The sequence below is a fragment of the Phalacrocorax aristotelis genome, chromosome Z (assembly GCF_949628215.1).
Source record: "Phalacrocorax aristotelis chromosome Z, bGulAri2.1, whole genome shotgun sequence".
In the NCBI taxonomy this organism is placed as follows: domain Eukaryota; kingdom Metazoa; phylum Chordata; class Aves; order Suliformes; family Phalacrocoracidae; genus Phalacrocorax; species Phalacrocorax aristotelis.
The window spans coordinates 51,488,447-51,515,312 of NC_134311.1; the positions used below are offsets into that span (position 1 = coordinate 51,488,447).

The following is a 26,866-nucleotide window of genomic DNA, read 5'->3' on the forward strand; positions in this document are numbered from 1 at the left end:
TGTGACAGCAGAGCAGCAGCAGAAAGCCACGTGCACCAGCAAGGTGGAGAGGGATTCAGTTCCTCTTTCCATGCCTTTTCATGGGCTACCCTTGCAAGTAGTAAACGTAATGCTGCTGCCCCAATTCATTCAACTTTTCCAGTTTATAGATAGATAAAACCCAAAATAAGACCCCAAAACCCACAGCTCCTGGAAAAGTTTTCACAATTTCTGATCACTGTTAACCGACTGGAGCCACAAGACTTACTAACCCAGGATATTAGATATGATGGATTGTAAAAAAAGGAAAAATATTTAGAAGTGAGTCAACAATTTTTAGATTTATAAAGTTACGAACCTAACAAGTTTTCTTTAAGGTAATATTTTAAAAAGCATAAACAGTGCCAAAAAAATGTGCATGCTTGGATTTGAGCATACAGACAGAAGCCAAACAAATTAGTTATGCAGAACTCCTTCAACCTCAATGAAAAGTGACAGGAAGACAACAAAGCTGACAGGTATCAGTAAAATTGTCGGAATCACATCTATCACTTCTGTGTTCTGCTGGCAAACAAATCTGTGCAGTACAGTAAATTAACATCTCAATTTTCTAGTCCTCGCTACTGCAAGGATGCTTTTCCAGCTATTTATGTATCGGTAAAGCAGAATATGATCCATACAGCTCAAACACTTTCTAATACAGTTTGGTCCTATCCTTAACACCACGTTTTCCATCAAAAGGTGTACAGTCAAGTTTGGTTGTTAGGTTGTACAACATACCATGGCACCTCTAATCTTCATCTCACTTCAAAGCAACAGGTTTGAAAGTGAAGAGAGCTCAAGTTGCCTTTAGTGGCAGTAGCGATGTGTTACATTCTGTGTTTAAGAAAGCACACAACTTCTATCCCTGTACCATAAGTAAAACAAATATATCTAGTGGATCATTCAGTTTTTTCTCCCGTGACGGAAGTCACCAAAATAGAAGATCGTGGTCTAAAACTCAATAAAATTACAGATCAGAATACCGTAGCAGATGAACAAATGCAGAATTACATTTCTGTTCCCTGTGAATACCGGATACTCACTTTCCAGAGCTGACCCCCTTCATATGATCTGTGTAGATATAAATGTCTGGGAGGAATTTATTCAGGATGCTCCTTGCAGATTCCACCATCCTGTTTGCCATCTGTGGTGACACTCTGACAGAGTATCTACATTTCAGAGCTAAGGAATTCATTGTGGTCACAGAGAAATTTAAACCAGAGACTGGCAAAAGTGGACAAGAGGTCCCAACACATTATTTCTGAAAACATGTTGTTTGTCCTGTAGATCCGTTCATGAGTGCTGGTCCATTTTCCTGTACTTAAAGAGGTACACGTACATAAGCGCTTTCTACAGCCTTTTCACTGATACGCCTTGAAGTGAGGTACACAGAACATGTGCAGAAGAACAGATTATGACTAGGTAAACCTCTATCTTAAAAATGTCCTTCAATAATTTAATATTTCTGTTCTGCCATTCTGTGCTTTTTCATGATGGAGGAAGCCTGTGTGTTCTGCTCCTGATATACTATTTAAAGATGGTGATCCTGTCTTTCTATTTCTATAAGGGAGAAATTGGGTAGATGAAATTAAAGACAAAGCTTTTAACAAGAGAAAAAAACAATTTTAAAGGACTAAAATCAAAAATCTTTGCTCTCTTCGACTATTTTGCAGTGCTGTAAGGCTATCAAATTCACTGGTTGTCTAGTCACTCTGAAGATAACAGTTCCAGGGAAGAAGAAATTACCACTTTCTGCTCACCCCAACGCACCTCCTCACCATACACAAGAGGTAAACTGCCTTTGTGCCCTTTTACTCAGTTGCCTTTTACTCAACGATATTCCCAACAGATCTTCAAATATACAAAGCACGTTGTGCTCCGAATTCCATCTCAACTATAATGCAGATGCATGCTCTACATGTTTAACCACCTATCTGCACCTACATGCACACAGCAATGCAGAGAAACCCACTCTCAAACCTCCTGGCTGGCAGAAGGGAATTTCCTTTTCTACAAATTTCCGTTGCATGCTCTTGTGGAGTAGGTAAACCAAAAGCTTTAAGATCTTAAGGACAAAACCAGTAAATAATAATCAGAAGACTGATCGTTCTGCACAGTTGGTACACCCAGTTTTTTGGATGACTATAGAAGGTTACTGTAACACAAACTCCCCAGCGGTGAGGAAGCAGCATTGCTCAGTTGAATCTTGAAGAGACAATAATGCACATAAAAGACCTGCCATGATCATTGCTTCCTCCACACAGAAACAGAGGACCAAACTACTTACTAGAGGTGGACAGGGGCTTAAGGAAATTACTTTCTTCATGGAAAAACCATGACAAACATCACCAGAAGCACACTGAGCTGCCTCCTTTGTTCTGCAGCACATGCACCCAATTAAATTGCTCTCACTTGACAATGCTGCACTTACCCACATTCCACACCTGGAAACAGAGGTCAAGGCGTGCCGTTCTCCCACACAGTTACAGTGGTATGCCATAAAGTAAAAAGAGGAAAAGACAACATGTCTGTACCCCTGGCAGGAAACCTGCACCCATTCCTGCTTTCCTTTTGAGTAATCAAAGCCAGATCATGTTTGGGACTCCTATATTCACAAATTAAACTACGAGTTGACCAATGATCAAGAGAGAGCAAGAGCTTGTGAAACACGACCTTTAGTGTACCTTGTCTGCAAGGGATTTCTGCCTTCCTCCTACAGTGACAGCAGATTCATAACAGATACCATGTAAAAGCCACAAGATAAAAATAAAGAAAACAAGCAAAACATTAACTAGTCGTGCAGTTCTGTTTGCAAAAGTGAGTACTCCGCAACAATATTTTGTGCCCATATCTTTGTACAGAAGTAAAAACTTTTCCACTTCCACCTCCTCTGGTACTACTGAAGATGAAAGCTAACAAACTACTTCTCATAGCACAACAAAAAGCTCAGTTTGCATGTGTGCAGTAAGGTGTAAACTGAACTAGAATTTAATCTCCCATCCAACATTCTGCTAAACTCATTAACAGCCAAGATGCCACCTTTTCAATGCGTAACAAAACTACATTTGTTACCACTGGATTTACATGCAAGGTAAGATTCTTTTTAGTGCTGCTACATTATGTGATGGAAAGTATATTAACTTTTTCTTGCTACTGAAAAGATTTAAAATAATGTTGCTCAATTTTAAATTCGTTTACCTCTCTAGTGATCCTTTTTGAACAGTAATGTTCTGAACACAGCAATGTTCTGAAACTGAGGTGCATGACCCTTCTGTGTAATGTCACTGTGTTACCTGCATACATTCTCAGCCTCATGGGTGCAATTCTGTGACTTCAAGTTGTGAGAATTATTTTTTTAAATAAAGAAAAAAAAAAAAAAGAAAAAAAGAAAAAAAGAAGGATACGCAGTTCCTCTGATGCGCTTGATTTTGCCAGGGTCTGTGAACTGAACAGGCTGCAAGACCTTTCTCACTGGGCAAGCAAACAGTATCTCTCCACCCCCTTTGGGAGGCATTCCTCTCCGGTTAATCTAGAAACAATAACGGAGAAAAAAAACAGGTTAGTAAAGAGCACAAAGAATGTATTTACACACTAAAAAATTATACCTTGTATTTCACATACAATAAAATGTAATCGGCAGGGGTATTATGTGAACACAGGCTAGAAAAGACATCCTAAAGGCAGAAATGGGTATCGCACCAAACCTATAAGCAAAAAATTTTTCATTCACACCTCCTGTCTCTCAAATACAGCAGGGCACGGCCTCTCAATGGAAAACAAAACAAAACCAACACCTTTAGCAGGAAGGCAACCTTGGCTTAAGATTGGTCTCTAATAGCAAATCTGTACCTTGCTGTTGAAGGAAGTCTAGAAATGTTTGATGCTTAGTATGTATATGGGGGACAAGAACAAACTCATTCCCACAAACAGGCCTGGCCATACTGAACCTGTCCCACCACCCCAGCCAACATCCACAAGGATGGGGATGGGACATGGGCCCATGGCTGCGCAGGGCATGGATGTGAGGAGCTAGAGACTGGCTCTGGGGTTGCTGAGGAAGGGGCTGACAATCCCTTATCCCTTAAGATAAGGGAACAACATGGGGTCTTGGGCTGTGGGCAGGGTGGGGGAAGGCAGTCAGGGCGGGGCTTTTGTCATGGTTTCAGCTGGAAAAAAGTTAATTTTCCTCCAAGTTCAAACCATGTGGAAATACCAGTATCCACCCTTATTCTACACTGTCATGCCCAGTCCTACACTTTCCAATACGTTCCAATTAATCACCACCGCTTCTCCTGTCTTTTGGTATATACATACAGATGTCATTCTTTTGGTTGATGGGCCATTCCCCTAAAATGTCCATTGAGTTAATTTAGTCCATGACTTTAGGCACTGTCTATCGTAACAGCCTTTCAGGGCAGAAGAGATAGTGTGTGTGGTGTTTGATACTTGCACGCTGAAATCAGTTCTGGTTCCATCACCACTGCACTTCACTCAGTTTAATCAAAGTTCATTCTTCATTAATCTGGGAGATTCTTACTGTAATACTGTCGATACGTTATATAGCAACCACAGAAGTGATGACATGCAGTATTTTATAGCAATTAACATCATACAGTTCAGTTCATTGGCCGTTTTCACCCAAAATCAAATCGCCTTGGAGTACACATTCAACTTCCCCATCCTCCCACAACACCCACCAAGTGCACCCAGGTCCTTGAGCAAAAGCAATCCTACAAACAGGTTTGCCTTTGCCTGAGACAAGAAAAACTCAACACTGTTTTCTCCAGCATGTATTTTACATTCACAACAGGAATTTTATCCCCTTCTACAGTACATAAATGTTTTGACTGGGCAGAGCCAGCTCGATTGGCAGATCCCCTAGTATTGACTCATCAGGTGGGCTTTTCTAGATGTGTATCCCAGTGTTTAAATGTCCCACCCCTCATTGCTCTCAGCATAGTCTTTAACAGTCCATTGTATCGTTCAATTTTCCCAAAGGCTGGTGCATGGCAGGGGATGTGATACACCCACTCAATGCCGTGCTCTTTGGCCCGGGTTCCTCTGAGGTTATTTCGGAAGTGAGTCCCGTTGTCTGACTCAATTCTCTCTGGGGTGCCATGTCGCCACAGGACTTGTTTCTCCAGGCGGTGGCATGGGGCACAGGATGTTTCCAGCCATCCAGTGGTTGCTTCCACCACTGTAAGCACATGGCACTTGCCTTGGCGGGTTTGTGGGAGTGTGCTATAACCAATCTGCCAGGCCTCCCCATACTTATACTTCAGCCGTTGTCCTCGGTACTACAGAGGCTTTACCCACTTGGCTTCCTTGATGGCAGCGCATGTTTCACATTCATGGATAACCTGTGCAATAGCATCCATGGTCAAGTCCACCCCTCAGTCACGAGCCCACCTGTATGTTGCATCTCTCCCTTGATGGCCTGTGGTGTCATGGGCCCACCACGCTGGAATTAATTCACCTTTATGCAGCCAGTCCAGACCCACCCGAGCCACCTCAGTCTTAGCAGCCTGATCTGCCTGCTGGTTGTTCCGATGTTCATCAGTGGCCCGACTCTTGGGGACATGAGCATCCACATGATGTACCTTTACAGCCAGGTTCTCTACCCAGGCAGCAATATCTTGCCACAATGTAGCGGCCCAGATGCGTTTACCTCTATGCTGCCAGTTGCTTTGCTTCGACTGCTGTAACCAGCCCCACAGGGCATTTGCCACCATCCGTGAGTCAGTATAGAGACAAAGCACTGGCCACTTTTCTTGATAAACGATGTGTAAAGTGGCTGGATGGCCTTTACTTCTGCAAATGGACTCGATTCACCTTCTTCATCAGTTTCAGTGACTTGTCATATATGACTTCATACAGCAGACTTCCATCTCCAGTGCTTTCCCACAAGACAACAGGACCCACCAGTGAACAGGGCATGTTGCTTCTCATTTTCTGGGTGTGTGTTATACAGTGGGGCCTCTTCAGCACGTGTCACCTCCTCCTCTGGTGATATTCCAAAGTTTTTGCCTTCTGGCCAGTCCATGATCACTTTCAAGGTTCCTGGGTGACTAGAGTTTCCTGTTTGAGCTCATTGGGTGACAAGTGCAACCCATTTACTCCACGCAGCATCAGTTGCATGGTGTGTGGAGGGGACCTTCCCTTTGAACATCCAGCCCAGCACTGGCAGTCGGGGTGCCAGGAGCAGCTGTGCCTCAGTACCAACCACCTCTGAAGCAGCTCAAACCCCTTCATATGCTGCCAATATCTCTTTTTCAGTTGGAGTACAGCATGCTTCAGACCCTCTGTATCCCCGACTCCAAAACACTAGGGGTCGACCTTGGGTCTCCCCTGGCGCTTTCTGCCAGAGGCTCCAGGTAGGGCCATTCTCCGCAGCTGCAGTGTAGAGCACATTTTTAACATCTTGTCCTGCCCACGCTGGCCCAAGGCCTACTGGACAAACTATTTCATATTTAATTTGTTCAAAGGCTTGTTGTTGCTCAGGGCCCCATTTGAAATTGTTCTTCTTCCAGTTCATTTGATAGAGAGGGTTTACAATCAGAATGTAATTTGGGATACACATTCTCCGAAAACCCACAATGACCAAGAAAGTTTGTTTAGTTTTTGCTAGTACGTGGAGACATGGCAGTTATTTTTTTGATCACATCCATTGGGATCTGATGATGTCCCTCTCGACGTTTTATTCCTAAAACCTGGATCTTCTCTGCGGGTCCCTTGACCTTTCTTTGTTTACGGCAACACCAGCCTTCAGAAGGGTTTGGAATATTTACTTCCCTTTCTCAAAAATGTCTTTTGCTGTACTGCCCTGCATGATAATATCATCAATGTATTGCAGGTGTTCTGGAGCTTCTCCCTGTTGCAGTACAGTCTGAATCAGTCCATGGCAAATGGTAGGGCTGTGTTTCTACCCCAGGGACAGTCGATTCCAGGTGTACTGGACGCCCCTCCATGTGAAAGCAAACTGTGGCCTGCACTCTGCTGCCAGAGGCTTTGGGAAGAATGCATTAGTGATATCAATTGTGGCATACCCCTTGGCTGCCTTTGACTCCAGTTGATACTGAAGTTCTAGCAGAGCAGCACTCAGTGGCAGAGTGACTTCATTCAGGCTGCGATTGTCTACTGTTAGTCTCCACTCTCTATTAGACTTCTGCACTGGCCATATGGGACTGTTAAAGGGTGAGTGGGTCCTACTGATCACTCCTTGGCTCTCCAGTCCATGAATGAGCTCATGGATGGGAATCAGGGAGTCTCGACTGGTGCGATATTGCCGCCGGTGCACTGTTGTGGTGGCGATTGGCACCTGTTGTTCTTTGACCTTCAGCAACCCCACAACAGAAGGGTCCTTTGAGAGACCAGGCAAGGTAGGCAGCTGTTTAACTTCCTTCATCTCCAAGGCAGCTACACCAAAAGCCCACTTGTACCCTTTTGGGTCCTTGAAATACCCTCCCCTGAGGCAGTCTATGCCAAGGATGCACGGAGCCTCTGGGCCAGTCGCGATGGGGTGCTTTTGCCACTCATTCCCGGTTAGGCTCACTTTGGCCTCCAATACAGTTAGCTCTTGGGATCCCCCTGTGGCTCCAGCAACGCTGATGGGTTCTGCCCCTATGTAGTTTGATGGCATTAAGGTGCACTGTGCGCTGGTGGCCACTACAGCCTTATATTCCTGTGGGCCTGATGTGCCAGGCCATCAGATCCACACAGTCCAGTAAGCCCGGTTGTCCCTTTCCTCCACCTCGCTGGAGGCAGGGCCCCTCTATTCCTGATCATAGTATCCATTACTTCTTGTAAGTGCAAATCGAAAGTCCCTTTATTAAAATTGGAATTAAAATAATCCCTTCTACTCTGTCTGGGGACCTGCTCACTGGAATCTGGAGCAGCAACTTTTCTGGAAGAACCCGAGTGATTATTTTCCCTTGCAATTGATGTACCCTTGCCCCTAGGGTCGAGGTAGATTTTCCATCCCACGTCCTCATGTCCTCTCCGTGGTCATGCAGGTAAAACCATAGGATGGCATGTGGCATGTACTCTGTACATCCTCTCTCCTGAGCAGAGGGATGCTTACTCCTAACAGCTGAGACACTGGTCTGTACAGGTGGGGAGCAGGACATATCCTCTTTGAGTTGCTGGAACTCCAGGACAGTTTTTCAGACAGTTTTTCACAGCCCAGATGCAGGCCCATAGGGAAGAAGAAAGACTTTCCTCGTACTGCCAGCACTGGCCAGATAATTCATCCACCGTTGGTTCCTCTCTGTCTTTCCTGGTCATTACTGCCAATGAGTTTGCATGCAATGATGATGCGCTCTCTATGAGCTTCCCCCACATGCGTCATGTGCCCTGGGCTTCATCTGCATCTTTGGATAACTGCTCACTGTTCAGGTCATCATTAATCAATGGCAGCATGGCTAATTCCCTCAGGTACTGGATACCCCTCTCCATGATAGTCCACTTACCTGGGGGACATAACATCTTCCTTGAAGGGATACCTTTCCTCCATGCCTGACAGGAGTCATCTCCAGAGGCTGAGGGCTTGTGTTCTTTCTCCAATTGCTTTGTCAATGCCCCCTTCCCTAGAAAGGGGTCCCAGTTGTTTGGCTTTCTCACCCTCTAATTCCAGGCTACTGGCCCCATTATTCCAGCATCGGAGCAGCCAAGTGACAATGTGCTCACCTGGACCACAACGGAATTCTTTTTCCACATCTCACAGCTCACACAGGGACAGGGATCAGGTGGTTACCGTCTCATTTATAGGTTCAGCCTCTTCCATCTTCCTGTTCTCATGACGGCCCTGGTTAATCTTTATCCTTTACTAAAGGAGTTCATTTTTTTGTGCATTTCTTCCTGTGTATAGGGGTAACTGATACTGGTTTAGCTACAGTCCCTGTTGCCACAGTTGGGGCACCTGTCACTTTGTCATCAGATTCAGAGGCCTTCTCTTCCCCTTGCGGGTACTGAATAGTGTTGAGCAGGGCTCGGTACACATGGGCCAGGCCCCAGCACATTGCAGTGATCTGTCTCTCTCTGTAGTTCCTGGGGTAACGACATTCTTTCTCCAAATAGTCTACTAGCTTTTCAGAATTCTGCACTTGTGTGGGGGTGAAGTTCCAAAACACTGGAGGTGCCCACCGCCCTAGGTATTTGCCCATACTATGCCACATACCCCTGCCACTCATCACTATCGAGCCTTGGGGCAGATCTCTGGATCATGTTCTTAAATTGCTTACTAACCTTAGACAAAACTGAAACAATATTTCCAAGAAATACCAATAGAAGTATCTGAACTACCTAAGTATGTTAAAGATACTAAAAAGCTGTTGTAATGAACGAGACATCATAGAAGAAAGTAGAAAAGGTGCCATTCTGTGTTTCCTCCACAAAAAAAACGTCTCAGAGGAAGAGGTATAATTGCGAATTGTCTCCATGAGGTGGTACCCAAGGTACAGTAATGGCTTCAATACAAAATCCACGTACCAGATAAAGCTCAAGGACAGAGTTTGAATAACAAATCTCCCAGGCAAAACAACGCTAAACACTGCAGAGCACAGCACACTGCAAAATCTAATCTTTAACATGTACAGGAAAACTAAGAGCGTGGTGTAGATCGGATAAACTAATATTGTGAACAGACAGATAATATTATGACTGGCAACTGTTATCAGATATAAATTCCTTTATATGCTCTAATTAATCTGTTATTATCTCAAACCCCGTGAGCCCCACATTTGGTGCCAAAAGGACTCGTGGTTTAGCCTCAGCCAGCAACTAAGCACCACAGAGCTGCTCACTCACAACGCCCATCAGTGGGATGGAGGAGAGAATTGCAAGAGTAAAAGTGAGAAGACTTGTGTGTTGAGATAAGAACAGTTTAATAATCGAAATAAAATAAAGTAAAATAGTAGTCAGACTAATAGTAGTCAGACTAATAGTAGTCAGACTAGTAGTAGTCAGCCACAAAGCAAGTGATGCACGATACAATTGCTCACCACATGTCAAACGATGCCCGGTCTGTCCCTGAACAGCAGTCGCTGCCTCCCTGGCCAACTACCCTCAGCCAGTTGAGGCCGGCTGTCCCCCCTCCCCTCCTGGATTCTTGTGTACCTGGCAGAGCACAGGAAGCTGGAAAGTACTTGACTAGTGTAAGCACCACATAGCAACAACTAAAACATCAGTGTGTTATCAGCATTATTCTCACACTAAATCCAAAACACAGCACTGTACCAGCTACTAAAAGGAAAACTAACTTTATCCCAGCTGAACCCAAAACAGCTTGGCAGCGCAAGCAAAGACTAGTAGGGCAGCTAGTACCTTCTCACATTTTAAATGAGTGTTCTTAACTTTGAAAGGCTACAGTTTATTTCTCCAACTAAAAAAGAAAATCTATTCTACATCCAGATTTATTGGGCCTGTAAAGAGTGTAGTCTTTAATGAAAAGTTTTTCCTCTGCTCTCCAAACTGGAAGCAAACCTTAATCACCCAAACACAGATGCAGGTCCCCTACCAGTGAAGGAGGCAAAGATTCCACTATTAATCCCCAGCCCTAAACACAGGTCAGGAAGAAAAAGTGGACGGAAAAAGAAGTTAAATTAACTGAAAAGGAACAAGAAAGAAAAAAGGTTTCTTAGCTTGCAAAGATCTGGGAGACTACAAAAAGCCACTACTTGCTCATTACCCTCTCTACCCATAGCCTTTGCATCTTTCTTCTACCACATCTTCAATCAGTGCATGGCTGGTATGCTGTTTAAAACATGCCAAGAACAAGAGGCAATTTTAGAAATCTCTGTAGCTACAACTAGGTATCTGCTAGAGACAGATACTAGCAGCAAGCATATGGCTCTGTGAAACAGTGTGGAAGTATAATTTCAACATGTGCTAGAAAAGAAAGGAACAAATTGTCTTACCTTGATTTCCAGACTTTCACCATCAATTCCGAACTTCTTCAGTAGGGGCAGAGCTGTTGCCTTAAGGACATCAACCTGCAGAACACAGAATTTAAAAAGCAGACTCTTTACTGGAAGTCACAGAAACCAGTAATTTAAAAATCATTGCATTATGAGAAGCCTAACAAAGACAAGGTTTCTCCATACTAGGTGTTCTATGGGAATACATGGGAATGCAGCACAGACAGCTTTGGCTACTCTTAGACTACCACAGTACCTCATTACTCAATAAAGTTGCTAGAACAAATTACTGGGAGATGCAATTTCCTATTCTGGATTTTTTCACCAGCCTGATTTTTATTTCTATTATTGTTCAGCTAAAACAACTTGCTTGCTTTTCTGAACACAGATATTGAAAAAACTATATTCTTCTGACAGCTAAATAAATGATGACTACAAGAACTTTTGTATTTTGGAGCAGGCACTTGATTTGGCAGGAAGAACTTAATCATTTTGTCAAGAATCTTTGCAAGATCTTTTCATCTGTTTCTGAGAAACAGAAGCTTCTAGGTAGTTTCTGTTGAAATACTTAGAAGAATCTGAAGTGGGTGACACATCATCCATGTACTCCCTTTGAGCCAGAAGCTCGCCAGATCCAGGTCTGGGTAGGATTCTCCTTGCCATTGCTCCTTCTAATTGCTGGCCTAAGACAACAGTGACTGCTGTCTTCTTCCCTCTGCTGAAACTTCATTAGCACTGCCGAACGTGACAAAAGAAGATGTGGTAGTGCAACAGCACAGGGAGTTACTCAAGACAAGCAGCTTGGGAGAGACAGGACCACGACAGCACAACCAAAGAGGAACTAAATTCAGGTGAAGGAAACGGGCATGTGGTGGACAGCAGCTGAGGAGGCAGGAAACAAGCACCTTCCTTCCCATGCCTTCAGCCAGAACCCACAATTCTTGAGTTTCATTCTCTCTGCTTTGCAGAGAGTACAAGCCACTGATGAAGTAGTAGCACATACCTCACCTACAAATCTGTGAGCAACCCGCTAGAGCTACCTGAGTGGTAGCTACAAGTACAACCTGCGGTTCTCATTCTTCAAATCCTGCCGGCTGATATACTTCCTTTCTTACAGACAGGTATTTGGTGTTGTTTTTAATAGTAGTATCAATATTTGAATGTCTTTAAAAACCCTGTAAGTCTACTATTATCTTTTACATTTACATATTTTATATTCTACCTTAATTCACCCCACAGTAGTATTCATTAATCACACAAATTTGACTTCGTAAGCAAAAACCTTTACTAACATGTCTGTGCACACAGACACACATGAATACTGCCAGTAGAAGTTACAACAAGCTGATCTAGTTCACACTAAAGTTATACAATATTTCTCTTTCTTCCTTAGGAAACAAAATATACCAGTAAAAAAAGGAAAAGCTTCACCATGTAAGTTAGGAACTCCCTTTCTCTCCTCCATTTCCGCTTTTGCGATTCTGTACTGAAGGCCGCACTTCTGGGGAAAGCCTGTTACACCAGCCATAGGAAGCTAGATCAATTTTAAGTCTTGTTTGTCCATTTCCAAGAGTTTCAAGGCTTATCATAGTTTTTAGTCCTCAGACAAATTCCAGGCATGACACTTATCAGGTACCAGACAGACACAGAATGAGAGACTGTTCCAAATTTGCAGCCTCAATAGAGAAAGTAATTGGGAATATTTGGAGAAGCAGAAAAGGCTGTTCTGCTCAGCAGATGAGTGGGAGTTCAGTGAGGAGAGGTTAAGTACTTCACTAGAAATCACAAGACGGTAGCAGAGCTGATACCTAAAACCATATTTCTAGTCTCTTGTCTATACTCAGCCATAAAACCATCCTTCAGCTCCCCTTGATGGTCAGTTATTTCATCTCCAGAGCTGACAACACAACACCAAGTTGTACCAAAGCAAAAGCATCATACAACCAAGTGCACACCTCACCACAAATGCCAACAACTTGCTAAGTCCTATAGACATTGCTTGTTTACAAACTAGGGTAAATACAAACCTTTTTCCTTTGAAGAAATCTACAATGATTAAAAGGCTAGAAAAGTAACTTTTAGTGGTTTGCAGAATCCCTTAGTTAGTGCAAAGCTGCAAAAAACACAGACCCTACAGCACATGGCTACCTAGGAAAGGGGCACGCATTAGCCAGCCTGCATAGCCACTAGCACTGCACAGAGGAGCATTTATCCCTGCCATACATAACAGCGTTATGTTTTGGGGACAAGGACCCAGACTCAGGGCAGGCAGAGGAGCGAAACCAGAGTTTAGCAAGTAAAGAAAAAAAGAAAAAGACAGTAGGATTACAGTGGGATTACAGACAACTGCTGTTGTCTGTAATCAAATTAAATCAAATCAAAACTGAGTTTTGATTAACACTGAAGATCTCATGCCAGCGTGAAAGTAATTTCAGGTGAAAGTCTCACAGCATAGCTGTAAAAAAACCTTTAACACTTGCAAACCCAAACATTAAGAATTATTATTCTAAAACTGCTGCAGTAACCCTACTGCAGCACTATGGATCTGTTAGAATAACAACATGTAGAGAAGGAAAGGAAAATAAGAGGTACTATTTGGGGCCACCTCTATTCCCTTCAAAAAGGCACTTCACAAAGACACCCTCCACATACATACTCTCTATACAGAGAAACTTCAAACCACCTCAGCTATATGTGCCAGTCCCACATGGCTGGTCCCACAAGCTATCCATGGTCAGGCCTGCAAATGTAGGCTGCCAGTGAATGGTTTAGGCTGGTATTCCAAAGCCGAGCCTCTTCCCGACAAGTGTGAGCAAAGTAGTATCCCTCTCACTCATTGAGGATGTATCACTCACATACTATCACCACAGTCCAACCTGGAGCAAGTGCACATTACCTGGTATTTCAGTGGCTACAGTACTGTTCCGGAATGACGCCAGCAAAGAGCTTTCCACTGCACCCCAACTAGTAATGTATGTAAACAAATGCTAACATAAACACACACTATTTATACTCCAGGCGCTCAGCCTGACCTGTGCCTCACTGAACTCAACTGAAGTCACAAGCCATCCTTTAGAAATGCCCTTCCCCTCTCCCTTCCTTGATCACTTCCACTCTCCCCACAGCAGCAGATCTGCTATGCTCCCTTTTGTCCTCCTGACAAGGGCGTCTCTGGCAAAGAGCAACCTCAAACCCACAACACAGCAGTCACATCCAACAGATATTTTTGAGGCTGTGTAAAAGCTGAGAGCTCAGTGCTAAGAGCAGATTTCAGAAAGCCCAGTGGGTCAGCCTACCTGCTCACTGCTACCATGAGGGAAAGCAACCTCTCTGGCTGCACTCACATTCCTGCTCCTTACCTTGTGGATCCATCCAGGAGAAAATGCAGGGGTACAGCTCTCTGCCATTTTGCCAATTAATTTAACTGGCTTAGGGAAGACTCTGAAAAGGGTGTGGGGTGTTGGAGTACACAGGACTGTGTGGCTGAAGGCAGGAGATATGGAGGGAGAATGGGCAGGACTACCTTCTCCTTTCAAGCACAAAGCAGGTGCTATAGGATCACACGTGTATATATTTGTGTACATATGTACAAATGTATTTTCACACACAAATGTGAATTTTTACATTTATCTGCAAGTGACAGATGTTGAATACACTCATGCAAGGATACAACCGACAGAGTTCATCTAGCTCCAAAATAAAGACACATGTTTACAAAACATTACATCTCTTTTACAAAGAAAAATAACAACATTCTCCGAAGCAGATGAGAGGGTGCGTTGCCTACTATACCTACTAAGCTGAGATGGAGAAGTTCTTACATGAAGAGCCGCAGGGAAAGCTCCTTGCCCATTTTAAACCACCCACAGCATATTTACATTGGTTTGCCTTTCCCCCTTCTCCTTGGAAAGCCGAAAGTGTACAGATGCATAGAGGAATATAAGGACCCCTTTTTGGGCAAGCATAAGTCATAAACGTTCACCCAGTTTCTAAACACCTTCTGCCTACTGAAAATAAAAGCCCAAATCAATTTAAGACCAAGCTTAAATTTACTTAAGCACATGAATCACTTCAGATAGCACTTAATCACTTCAGATAGCACTTAAACTTGTGCTTTTAGTCTCAGCAACCTGCAGTGCCACATGCTACACAAAACATCTTGTAAAATGCCTTTAAGTAGTTTACTGGTGTGCACCAGGTTTAATGTTTACTCAGACAACTTAAGCAGACACAAACCAGGTTTAAACCAGTTTTAAGCAGTGGTATTCGGCTACCACCACTTAAAAAGTTACTTCATAAGCAGAGTCACAGTAACTACAGTTGTGTTTCTACAGCACAATGAACTGAAGATATAACTCCTTAGCATGCACATCTGCATTTGGGTTACACATAGTGTCAGGTACTGTGATTCAGCTGATGTATGCCAACACCCATCTGTGTCTGAGCTTTAGCCAGTGCAAGCACAAACTAACTGGCTCAAATTCTTGCACCCATTTCAACTAAAATTGTTTCACCTTTGTTGGCCCATGTGGCTGATGTCTGAAAAGGGATAATTTCCAGAATCGAGACTCAGTTGCTTAGGTAAATGTCCAAACTTACTTGAAAGCAACATTAAAACTGGACTGCTCTTGGTCTCCAAATTCTTCAAGCATTCTTCTATTGTGATTAAAAAGATGCAGTCAACCAAAAGATACTACTTTGACTACTACTTCCATTTCTATTACATACTTTTAATCACGGTTACTGAAGGATTAGCAAAACATGCTTCCCATTTTACTTTTTCTTTTGACAGTGCTGCGTATAACCCACCTCGATCATCTTTTGACTCGTATGGGTGTCTCAGAGCCACAAGTGAGAGAACAAGTTTTTTAAACAACAAGAGAAGCACAGTTGAAAGCCATAAATACCAGCAGGACTCAGAGGCTCATCTAATATCTGCAGTTATATTTCATTATATTTTTATTTGCTTAAACTGTTTAAGTTTTCACATGACAATGTTTCCTTAATCTACTCTGAGGAAAACAGGTAGTCTCTAATTGCCATTCATCACGTAAACATCAGTGCTGTTTTCCAAAAGCCATTTTGTTTTTTACTGGGGAAAAAAATTAGCATAACCACTAACCATTACTTCAGCATTTTAATCCCACATTATCCATAGCTCATTTTTGTAACAACACTGTTAAAACAGAGGACTGCAAATCAGCAGTAGTAGAAGTTAAGGCAAGCATTTCACAGTCATTTGACCTATCATACCTTCTACAATCTTTCTGAAGAATCAGAGTTATTACATATTTTTGCTACTGTAATTTCAAAACTGCCATGTAACTTGTTTTTTTAACAGAAAGGCAGCTTCACAGCAGCATTGGTGTAGCTATGTCCAGCATCCAACAGAAGAGAAAGATTCCTTCCTTGTTACACTCAAATTTTAAAGGCAATTTCCTCTTTTAACAGTAAATAGATGTGCGGGGTAGGAAAAGCAGCCCATCTAATTTCTAGGAGAACAGAAGCAAACCAGTGCAGGGCCTTAGATCACATTTAAAGGGAGTTTCTGGGGGAGAAGGCAGAAACAGTACAGAACTGAAAGTCAAAAGGTGGATTACAAACTGCAGTTCAGAGTGCAATGCAGAAAGGGAACAGTTTAGCAGATGCTTGTTTGATTCGCAGCGTTCGCTAGCAGATGCAGTAAGACTAGATACTTCTAGATGCAAGAGATGATAAAAATGCAACACGTTCTAGACCCTTCTTCCTGAACTTTTTAAAGGGAAAAAAAATCGTCCTTTGGTACTTAAATTTTGTTACTTACCGAAGGATCTACCTGATCATTTGTTACTCCCCTCAGGACAATCTTCAATGGATGTTTCATGAAAGGTGCCAAGCAGAGCAGACTTTCCAAATAGTAGCCAATACTACGACTGGGGCTACAGTCATGTTCCAACGAGCCTCCGTACAGAAGACCAGGCTGATAATACAAGGAAGTACCTGGGGAAGATGCCAGGGGAGCAAACCAAATGAGAGCGCTATCAGCACGCTGGCCATTACTACAGCATAAAGACACTTTGCAACAACATATACAGGCAAACTGGAGACAGGAGGATTTATGAAAAATTGTAGCACTTCCAGCATGCTATTTCTATGTCTGTGTTGTGGTTCAGCCTCAGCTGTCAACTAAACACCACGCAGCCGCTCGCTCACTGCCATCCCTGTGGGGTGGGGAAGAGAATTGGAAGAGCAAAAGAACTTGTGGGTTGAGATAAGCACAGTTTAATAATTACAATAAAATAATAATTATAATAATAATTATAATAATGACAGTAATGTTAATATAAGAAAATGGAAAAGGAAGGGAAAGCAAAAAAAGAAAAAAACCCACAGAAACATGAACGATACATCCGCTCACCACCTGCCGACTGACGCTGCCTGTCACTGAGCCGCGATTGCTGCCTCCCTCCCCCGGCCAGCTCCTCCCAGGTAACATACTGAGCATGATGTTTCATGATATGGAATATCCCTTTGGTCAGTTTGAATCAGCTCTCTTAGCTGCGCCCCCTCCCCTCCCGGCTTCTTGTGCACCTGGCAGAGCATGGGAAGCTAGAAATGTCCTTGACTAGTACAAGTGCTACCCAGCAACAACCAAAACATCTGTGCGTTATATCAACATTTTTTTTCCATGCTAAGTTCAAAGCACAGCGCTATACCAGCTAGAGTGAAGAAAATTAACTCTATCCCAGATAAAACCATGACAGTCTGCTGTTAATAAATGGGCCAATGCACATGAGTGTCTGTCCATCTCGCACACCATTTCTCCTCCTTCCCCCTTCTCCCCAAAAATCAAGGATCTCTTAGTAATCCCCAAAATGCTGATATAATTATTATCCTCCACAGCAGTTGAATCTTCACCAGGCCACTGCTGTCTCGGCATATCTGGTTCATCTTCTTTATTGACCAACCATAATCCTTAAGAAGAGGACAAGAACCAGATGAGATTTTTATGTGGGATGCTTCTCACTCAAACTAACCTCTTTTCTGCACATGCCTAGGCAAGCAGACTTGCTCAGAATTTTGCCTTTGTAGACAGCAAACCTTGATTTCTACAAAAAATCCATTCTGGTTCAGAGGGGCCTTCCCCCACTATGAAATCCTGCACACCAAACAAAACACTAATTTTAATTCTTGAGCACTACAGTTTCCTTAACTCTCTGCATTATGGTGGAGTGCTGATCTTCTTGCATGTGATCAATTACTACAAAACTTCTCAGCTTGGTTATTTCTGATTTTCTCTGTCAGTGGTATCTGAACACCTACCTCTGTCAAGCCAAAACTTTGATTTCACTGCAGCAACTGATAGAGCTCAGAAAGACCAGAGGAAGAAGAGGAAACAGATCTTACCTGTTTGGTTTATTTCAATCTGAGAGCCATTGGTCACTTTGTCAATCAGGCGAATAAAACTTGCTTCAAAATCTAAGGAGTAGAACAAAGACAGAATTTAAAGTTCCTTAAATTTATTCCTGGAAAAAATAATAAACTTCAACACCATACTTGTATGTTTTTCCTTCATGATGTTAAGGCTACCTTCACTCTTCAACTTGTAGTATAATCCTCCCACATGAGAAGAGGCAATTTTCTGTAAAAACAGATGTTGATTTGAGCCTCCATGCCTACAGGCACCTCAAATCATTTGAGATGCCCCCAGATGTGACTGTTGGACTAGCCACACTCCTCTGCCCAGCATACAGCGAGCAATACAAGTTGACACTTCTGATGACAGTGGCCTGAGGGATAACTCAAGTCCAGGATAAAATCTCTGACAATCTACATTTTGGTCAGTACAAAGCAAAACATACAAATCCTAGCAAACAGGACCCCGTATATTTAAGCATGACAAGCCAATAACAGCTTCCCATTATCCTCTGTAAAAGTCTTAGTTTAAAAGAAGGGGACATTCAGATGTTAAGTGCTGCTGCTGCACAGCTGTTCCACAAACACAGTTAGAGCAGACCTTCAAATTTTCCATCTCCAGAATTGTCACTGACATAATAAAGGCTAGAGAAACACAAGTCTTGCCATTGCCTCTTTTCTCGCTTACTGTATACACTATAGCAGTTCATATGGAACTAATTCCTCAGTTTCTCTTGTTTGTGTGGACTCTTGCTCAGAGTCATGGGAAAGGACAAGCATTTCTCAAAAGGAAACCAAACAAACCAACAACAAACCCCAAACCCAAAGCCAGAGGACTATGCCAGTATTCTAGTGTTTAGGCACCCTAAGTTGGTACAGACTCAACATGCAGGAAAATATGTGAACTTATGCACAGTTCGAAACCCAGGTAGCTAGAAGGACCACCAGCACCTGCATAACGGTTGGTAGGTTGCAGAACTTCCTTAGCATTAACCCTGTATTACTTCTTAAACAGTAAACAGATTTTCTTTCTATATAAGCTTCTAGGATGCAAAAAACATTTGAACCAAAGAGCTACCTGCAGAAATCACAGTTTGTTAAAATTTGCGTAATACAGTTGATGCCCCAGTCACACAGAGCTGGTTCTGCTCTCTGTTATGATAATTTCTAAACTTAAGAAGTTTATATGACAGCACCGGGACCTCTTCCAGCGCGAGAGTGCATCCTAGCAAACACATACTTCCCTCTTGGAAAGCAAACCTGTAGGAGAGTTCTCACTGCAAATGTTCCAGTCATGAAAAGCAAAGGGAACCACGTGCTGAATCATCAACACAGATCACGGTTTGTTGTTGCTATTCTCCTGTTACAGTCAGTTTACGTTTTAACCCATACTTGAGAACCACAATTCAAACACCCCTCAAAAAAAAAACACGGCAGAACCGACAAACTTCACCACCACCAAACACCCCACAGTAATAATAAATAATTGGGTCGCGGTAAATGTTAAGTCAAGCACATGTGAATGTTTTGACAGGTTTGGAGGAGAGTTTCTAGATGTAAACTGAAGCCTCCTCAGGTGGCGGAGCAGGGTCTGTGCTGGTCCTGCTTCTCTTCTAAACGTCATACCTTGCCTGAAAAATAACACCACAGTGATGTTTCTTTCTCAATCTCTATCCTACTGCCTTCTCACTTCAGCTGAAGGAGGATCAAGTTTACTTTGGGGTGCCAATGGCCCTGTGCAGGAACGAAGTGGGTACTGCTCCCTAAGCAGCGTTGCCCTCCCAGCAGTCCACAGTGTGGTAAGGTTTCAGAAGTGAGGAGTAAATGGGTTTCACGCCTTTCACCTTAACTACTGTTTGGGCAAAACGCAGACAAAACCCGAGGTGCAGAGCCTGGCCCGCCACACCCGCGGGACGCCGGGCACCCACGGAGGGCGGGAGCGGGACGCCGGGCACCCACGGAGGGCGGGAGCGGGACGCCGGGCACCCACGGAGGGCGGGAGCGGGACGCCGGGCACCCACGGAGGGCGCTGATCGCGACAAAAAGCCAAGGGAGGCGAAGCGGTTCCGCTGCCACCGAGAGACGGAGCGGCTCCGCGGCTGCCGGCGGCCGAGACCTGCGCCCGATCGTGTGCTCCCTGCTGGGCCGGTGCTCGCCGCCAGAGCCCCGCCGCCCACCCATGCCGGCTCCACCCGAGGGGGCGCCGCGGGTGTGCGGGACGCCCCGCGGGAGCGCTGCTCCACGGGGTGGGGAGATACCCCCTGCACCCTCGACCCCGGCCGGGACCCGGGAGGGAGAAGAGGGGAGGGTCCGGGGCTGCCCCTGACGCTGCCCCTGCCCCCGCTGCCGGGCCGCCCCTGCCCGCCACCGGCCCCACCGCCCTCTCCCCCCTGCGCCGGTGCCGGTGCCCCCCGCTCACCGCGGAGGCCGGGGTCCTCCTCCTTGGCGCGGATCTTGCGGATTTTCAGCGGCCGCCCGCTGAGCGTGGACAGCACCAGCCGCTGCCGTAGGAAGTTGCAGCCCGCGTAGCTGAGGCACTGCGCCTGGCTCCGCTCCGTGCCGCCCGCCATGCCGCTGCCGTCGCCGCCCGGCCCGCCGCGCCCACGTGGTTGGGAACAGGAAGCGCTGGGAGCAGCAAAGGGGTAAAAGAGCAAGGGGCGGGGCGGCGGCCGCCGTTAGCGGGCGGGGCCCACTCCACGCCGTCGCCGTCGCCGTCGCCGTCGCCGTCGCCGTCGCCGGGGGCGGGGCAGTGCCGGAGCGGGGCGTGGCTTCCGAGCGTCCGCGGGGCCGGAGCCTGGCGCCCGGGCGGCCCGGGGCGTGGTGGTCTCGGCGTGTCGCTCCTTCAGGCAGGCCCTGCCACGTGAGAGTGAGCCGCTCAGTCTCTGTTTTAAGAGAAACGTGCATTACAGTAGAGGTGTGACGGTGCCGATTGCTGAGCTACCTTTGTCTGTACAGGGAAATAAATTTTTTAGAACAGAATAGTTCCAGCTGGAAGGGACCTACAACGGTCATTAGCCCAGCTGCCTGACCACTGCAGGGCTGACCAAAGGTTAAAGCATTGTCCAAATGACTCTTAAACACTGACAGGCCTGGGGCATTGACCACCTCACTGGGAAGCCTCTTCCAGGGTTTGACCACCCTCTTGGTAAAGAAATGCTTCCTAATGTCTGGTCTGAACCTCCCCTGGTGCAGCTTTGAACCATTCCCACGCATCCTGTCACTGGGTCCCAGGGAGAAGAGCTCAGCACCTCCCTCTCCACTTCCCCTCCTCAGGAAGCTGCAGGGAGAAATGAGGTCACCCCTCAGCCTCCTTTTCTCCAAACTAGACAAGCCCAGAGTCCTCAGCTGCTCCTCACAGGAGAGGCCTCCAGACCTTTCACCAGCTTTGTTGCCCTCCTCTTGATACATTCAAGGACCTTAACGTCCTTAAATGGTGGGGCCCAGTACTGTGGTGCACACAGTACTCCAGGTGAGGCCACACCAATGCTGAATACACCAGGATGGTCATCTCTTTGACTGCCTTTTTTGCTGTGTTTGATGCACCCCAGGATGAGGTTTGCCCTCCTGGCTGCCAGGGCACACCGCTGCCTCATATTGAGCCTGCTGTCGACCAGCACCCCTCGATCCCTCTCTGGAGGGCTGGTCTCTAGCCACTCCTCTCCCAGTTTGTACTTGTGCTTGGTATTACTCCATCCTAGGGGCAGAGTCCAGCATTTGTTCCTGTTGAATCTGATATCATTGATGACTGCCCAAAGCTCCAAACTACTCAGATCCCTCTGCAAGGCCTCTTGTCCCTCAAGAGAGTCAACAGCACCTCTAAGCATGGTTTCATAAGCCATGAGCAGAAAAGGTCAGATAATTATCCTTACAAATATTAACTATTTTTTTTCTCAATAACTTGTTTCCAGAGACTAAAACATTTTATTTTTTAAACCGTGATAGGGATGCTTTCCAAGCATTATGCAGGACCTAGGCCTCCTTTTGTTAGCTGCTTGCTGACTTTCTGGTTTAGCCGGCAACTCAGCCCCACGCAGTCGCTTGCTCACTCCCCCACCGGTGGGATGGGGGAGAGAATCAGAACGGTAACACTCGTGGGTTGACATAAGAACAGTTTAATAACTAAAGTAAAGAAACAACAACAAAAATGCAATGGAAAGGAAAACAACGAGAGGTGCGAAACCCCGGGGGAGGGGGGATGAACTGCCAAAACGAACCACACACGACGCAGCCACTCACCGCCCGGCGACCCAACGCCACGCCTCCTCAAGCCGCAACTGCCCCCATTAATATACTGGTCATGGTGTCACATGGTAAGGAATGAACGTGCCATTGGCCAGTCAGGGTCAGCCGCCCCGGCCATGGCCCCACCCCTCCCAGCCTCCCACCTACATGGCATAGTGTGGGAAGCTGGAAAGGTCCCCGACCACCACAGGCAGCACAGTGAAGAGAATTAACCCCTTCTCAGCCAAAACCAGCACACTGACTCAGCTCTTCTGGTCAGTGCACGTAAGGATCATTTGTTGATATGATAAAACAATCTGCAAGCTATGTGTCATAGAATCATAGTATGGTTTGGGTTGGAAGGGACCTTTAAAGATCATCTAGTCCAACCACTCTGCCATGGGCAGGGACACCTTCCACTACATCAAGTAGCCCAAAGCCCCATCCAGCCTGATCTCAAACACTTCCAGGGATGAGACATCCACAATTTCTGTTTCACTGTCTCACCACCCTCATTGTAAGAAATACTTCCTCATGTCCAGTCTAAATCTACCCTCTTTCAGAAGAAAACTGTTGCCCCTTGTCCCGTCACCGCAGGCCCTAATAAGAAGTCTCTCTCCATCTTTCTTATACGCCCCATTTACATATTGAAAGGCCACAATAAGGTCTCCCCGCAGCCCTCTCTTTTTCCCCAGGCTCAACAACCACAACTCCCTCAGCCTTTCCTCATAGGAGAGGTGTTCCATCCCTCAGATTATTTTTGTGGCCTCCTCTGGACCCACTCCAGCAGGTCCATGTCTCTCCTGTGCTGAGGCCCCCAGAGCTGGATGCAGCACTGCAGGTGGGGTCTCACCGGAATGGAGCAGAGGGGCAGAATCACCTCCCTCAACCTGCTGGGCATGCTTCTTTTGGCACAGCCCAGGATACAGTTGGCTTTCTGGGCTGCAAGCCCATACTGCCAGCTCATGTCCAGCTTTTCATGCCCCCAGGTCCTTCTCTGCAGGGCTGCTCTCAAATTATGCATCTCCCAGTTTGTACTGATACCAGGGGTTGCCCTGGCCCAGGTGCAGGACCTTGCACTTGGCCTTGTTGAACTTCCAGAGGTTCACACAGGCCCATCTCTGAGCCAGGTCCCTCTGGGTGGCATCCCTTCCCTCAGGCGTATCAACTGCACCACTCAGCTTGGTGTCATCCACAAACTTGCTGCGGGTGCACTGAATCCCACTGTCTATGTCCTTGATGAAGACATTAAATAACATTGGTCCCGATACAGACCCTTTTGGGACATGGTTATCCCGAAAAGCAGGTTCGTTCTCCCGGTGTGCAAAATGCCAAACTACGCACAGAGCGCAGGTATTTTATTCAAGTCATTTTTGCGCAAAGATTGGTGCTCGGTGATAGCCCAGAAAGCTAGCACCCCACACTGAGAAACTACAAGACATTTATACAATTAAATATGTCAATCACAGCTAATATTCACGTGCCTCAGCTAATATTTGGTCAATTTCTTTCTCGCTTGGATGTAACAGTACAGCTCACTTATAATTTACCATGCATGCTCATAGATTAAGGGACTTACTAGAGGGTGGGTGGTTCCTGGCCTGCGGGCCTGATTTTCAGTATTACCTCAAGGACAGTTCCCCTACTGGGCACTTTGTTTTAGTTCTCATCTACATCCCAGTGAGTTGTTCTTGTTGACTACACATGTTATCACCCTGTTCTCAGCAGCTTCTGAGGTGGGATGTTTGCTTTAATCGGTCTGTCAGCTCTCCTCAAGGATATTGTAATGAAACAGGTGCTTCCCTATATCTCAGTTTCTGTCTCTGGCCCTCAAATTCTCTTTTACCAGCATCACATTGTTCATTGTTATGTCTTTAGCAGACAGTTCTAAAAATTTCATTTTCTTAGGGATATCAACACAATTCATTACTAGTTTCCACTTTGACATTGTCCCATTGACTTTAGTTTGTTGGAGAAGGCCAACCAGCCAGTTCCTTATCTACCTAACTGTCCATCTGACAAACCCATATCTCTTCAGTTTAGCAGCAAGAATGTTATGGGGGACCGTATCAAAGGCCTTACAGGAGTCTGGGTAGATGACACTTGTAGCTCTTCCCTTGCCCACTGATGCAGTTACTCTGTTGTACTAGGTTAGTCAGGCATGATATGCCCTTGGTAAAGCTATGCTGGCTGTTTGCAATCACTTCCCTGTCTTCCATATGTTTCAACATGCCTTCCAGGGGGATCTGTTCCATGATCTTACTCGGCACGGACGTGAGCCTGACTGGCCAGTAGTTCCCATGATCCTCCTTTCTACTCTTTTTAAAAATGGTCATGATGTTTCCCTTTTTCCAGTCACTGAGGACTTCATCTGACTTCCATGATTTTTCAAATATCATTGAGTGTGGCTCGGTAACTACATCAGACAATTCCCTCAGGACCCTGGGATGCATCTTATCGGGTCCCATGGACACGTGTATAATATTCAGGTTCCTCTGGTGGTCTTGAACCTGATCTTCTTGTACAATGGGAGGGACTTCATGCCTCCAGTCCCTGCCTTGAATTTCAGGGGGTTGAGAGATGTGGGAAGAGAGATTACCATTGAAAAGTGAGGCAAAAAAGTTGTTGAGTACCTCAGCCATCTCTATGTAGGTTGTCACCAGCTTTCCTGTCCTATTTACCATGGGGAGTACATTTTCTTTAATATTCCTTTTCTGGCCAATGTACCTGTAAAAGCCATTCTTATTTTTCTTTGCATCCCTTGCCAAATTCAGTATAGTGTTATCTGTCACAATTTGACTAGTATAGTCGTTAAGACAGAAACTTTGTCTTTACTAGTAGCTATGGAAATTGCATGAGAGTTGCCCTCCTGCAGAGTTTCATGTTGTGAAATGAGCAATTTCATGTAGTTATACTTGGATTATTACTGAATCTTGCAGTAAGCATATGTCCCAAATCATGGACTTGTCCCTGAGTGAACATGCTGTGATAATTTTAAAGGGATAACTTCTGCATTTTAACATTCAGCTATACGCCTTATTCTACTTTTAAACCTACAAATGTTTTTCATCCATCTGTATTTATTTTTTTGTGCTTTGTTCTGGATTGCAGGTAAAATATGCCTTTGAATCACACCTGACTCATAATAAGCCAGTTTTGCCTTTCTGTAAGCTGTTATAGTAGATGAAAGCACAGAAAAAGTTTGAAATGAAATTTCTGTGGTGTTAATGCTTCCTTCTGTCCTTTATGTTGGCTGCAGCGTAAATCACACTTCACCTGCTTAGTCACACATTTATTATTGTAGTAAGGAGCATTTCAAGGCTATAGTCAGCTGGACATCCTAGTAGGCACTCACTGAGAACTTGTCTGTTTCACAACGGTCTTTTTTGAAATAAGGTCAATACTATATTTGTGCGGGCTTTTTAGCAGTGAGAGTCCACATCAGATAATTGTGAAACCCCTGAGGTGTTCACAAGCTATTCATATCCCCTGTGATACACCAGTTTCCACAAGAACTGTGAAGAAAGTTGCTGCATTTTGTTTGTTTGTTCATTTGTTTGTTTGTTTTAAATAAACTGGAGTGCTGTCCCACACTAGCCCACCCCATTTCCTCCTTAGCTAGCTGAGGCAAGGAAGCAGCAAACTGAAATTCCTTGGCTGAGCAGGGTAGTAATACAATACTACAGAAGTGTTGAGTCTTTTTGTCTTCTGCTATTATTTCTGTTACTGGCACTTTTAAGGCCTCAAACAAGATCTAATCTTGATCTGTGCTCTATGCACGTAGTGAGAGACTAGGTACTCTCCCCTGAATTCCACCAGAGAGACATGATGAAACAAATTTGAGAAAAGACTTAGCCAACATCAGTAGCTGAGCTGCTACAGGTCAAATCTTACAACTGTCAGGCCTTCCAGTCAAAGAAAGGAGGATCAAGACGGGGTCCTGGATTCTCCAGCTGAACATGTTCTGAAGAGGGTGGGGTGTGTGGCATGGGGATAAATTAAGAAATAGGCAACTGAGGGAAGGGTAGGTGGATCTTCCCAGGAATTAGTTGGGAAAGCAGTTTTGGAAAAGCATGATATATTTCCAGAATAGGATGAGGGAGGCTGAAGATTGGGGAGAGCAGTAGCGGTGTCATGTGTTAATTTTCCTTTAACTGAACTGGTGACATGGTTTTGTGAAGTTCCTAAAAGGTGACTGCTATCTATTTTGGGGTAGAGTTTAAGCAGTGTAGGGAAAGACTCTGGTTTCTTTAGGAAAGAATGACTACCTAGCTGGGAGCAAGAAAGAGAGAACAGAAAGTCCCTACAGAAAATAA

The 26,866-nt window shown here is 45.0% G+C and overlaps 1 protein-coding gene across 1 annotated transcript in view; it reads right to left on the reverse strand.

The window, feature by feature from the left end:
* Window positions 1–21,067, reverse strand: part of RCL1 (RNA terminal phosphate cyclase like 1) — a 35,026-nt gene extending 13,959 nt beyond the window's left edge. Inside the window, exons 1-6 of the mRNA XM_075078393.1 lie at window positions 20,749–21,067; window positions 18,321–18,392; window positions 16,738–16,913; window positions 10,935–11,009; window positions 3,426–3,550; window positions 1,065–1,190 (exon numbers count right to left, since the gene is read on the reverse strand). Coding sequence (XP_074934494.1) covers window positions 1,065–1,190; window positions 3,426–3,550; window positions 10,935–11,009; window positions 16,738–16,913; window positions 18,321–18,392; window positions 20,749–20,899 — 725 coding nt within the window. The 5' untranslated portion in view covers window positions 20,900–21,067. The remainder of the gene's footprint in view (window positions 1–1,064; window positions 1,191–3,425; window positions 3,551–10,934; window positions 11,010–16,737; window positions 16,914–18,320; window positions 18,393–20,748) is intronic.
* Between the last annotated feature and the right edge of the window lie 5,799 nt (window positions 21,068–26,866).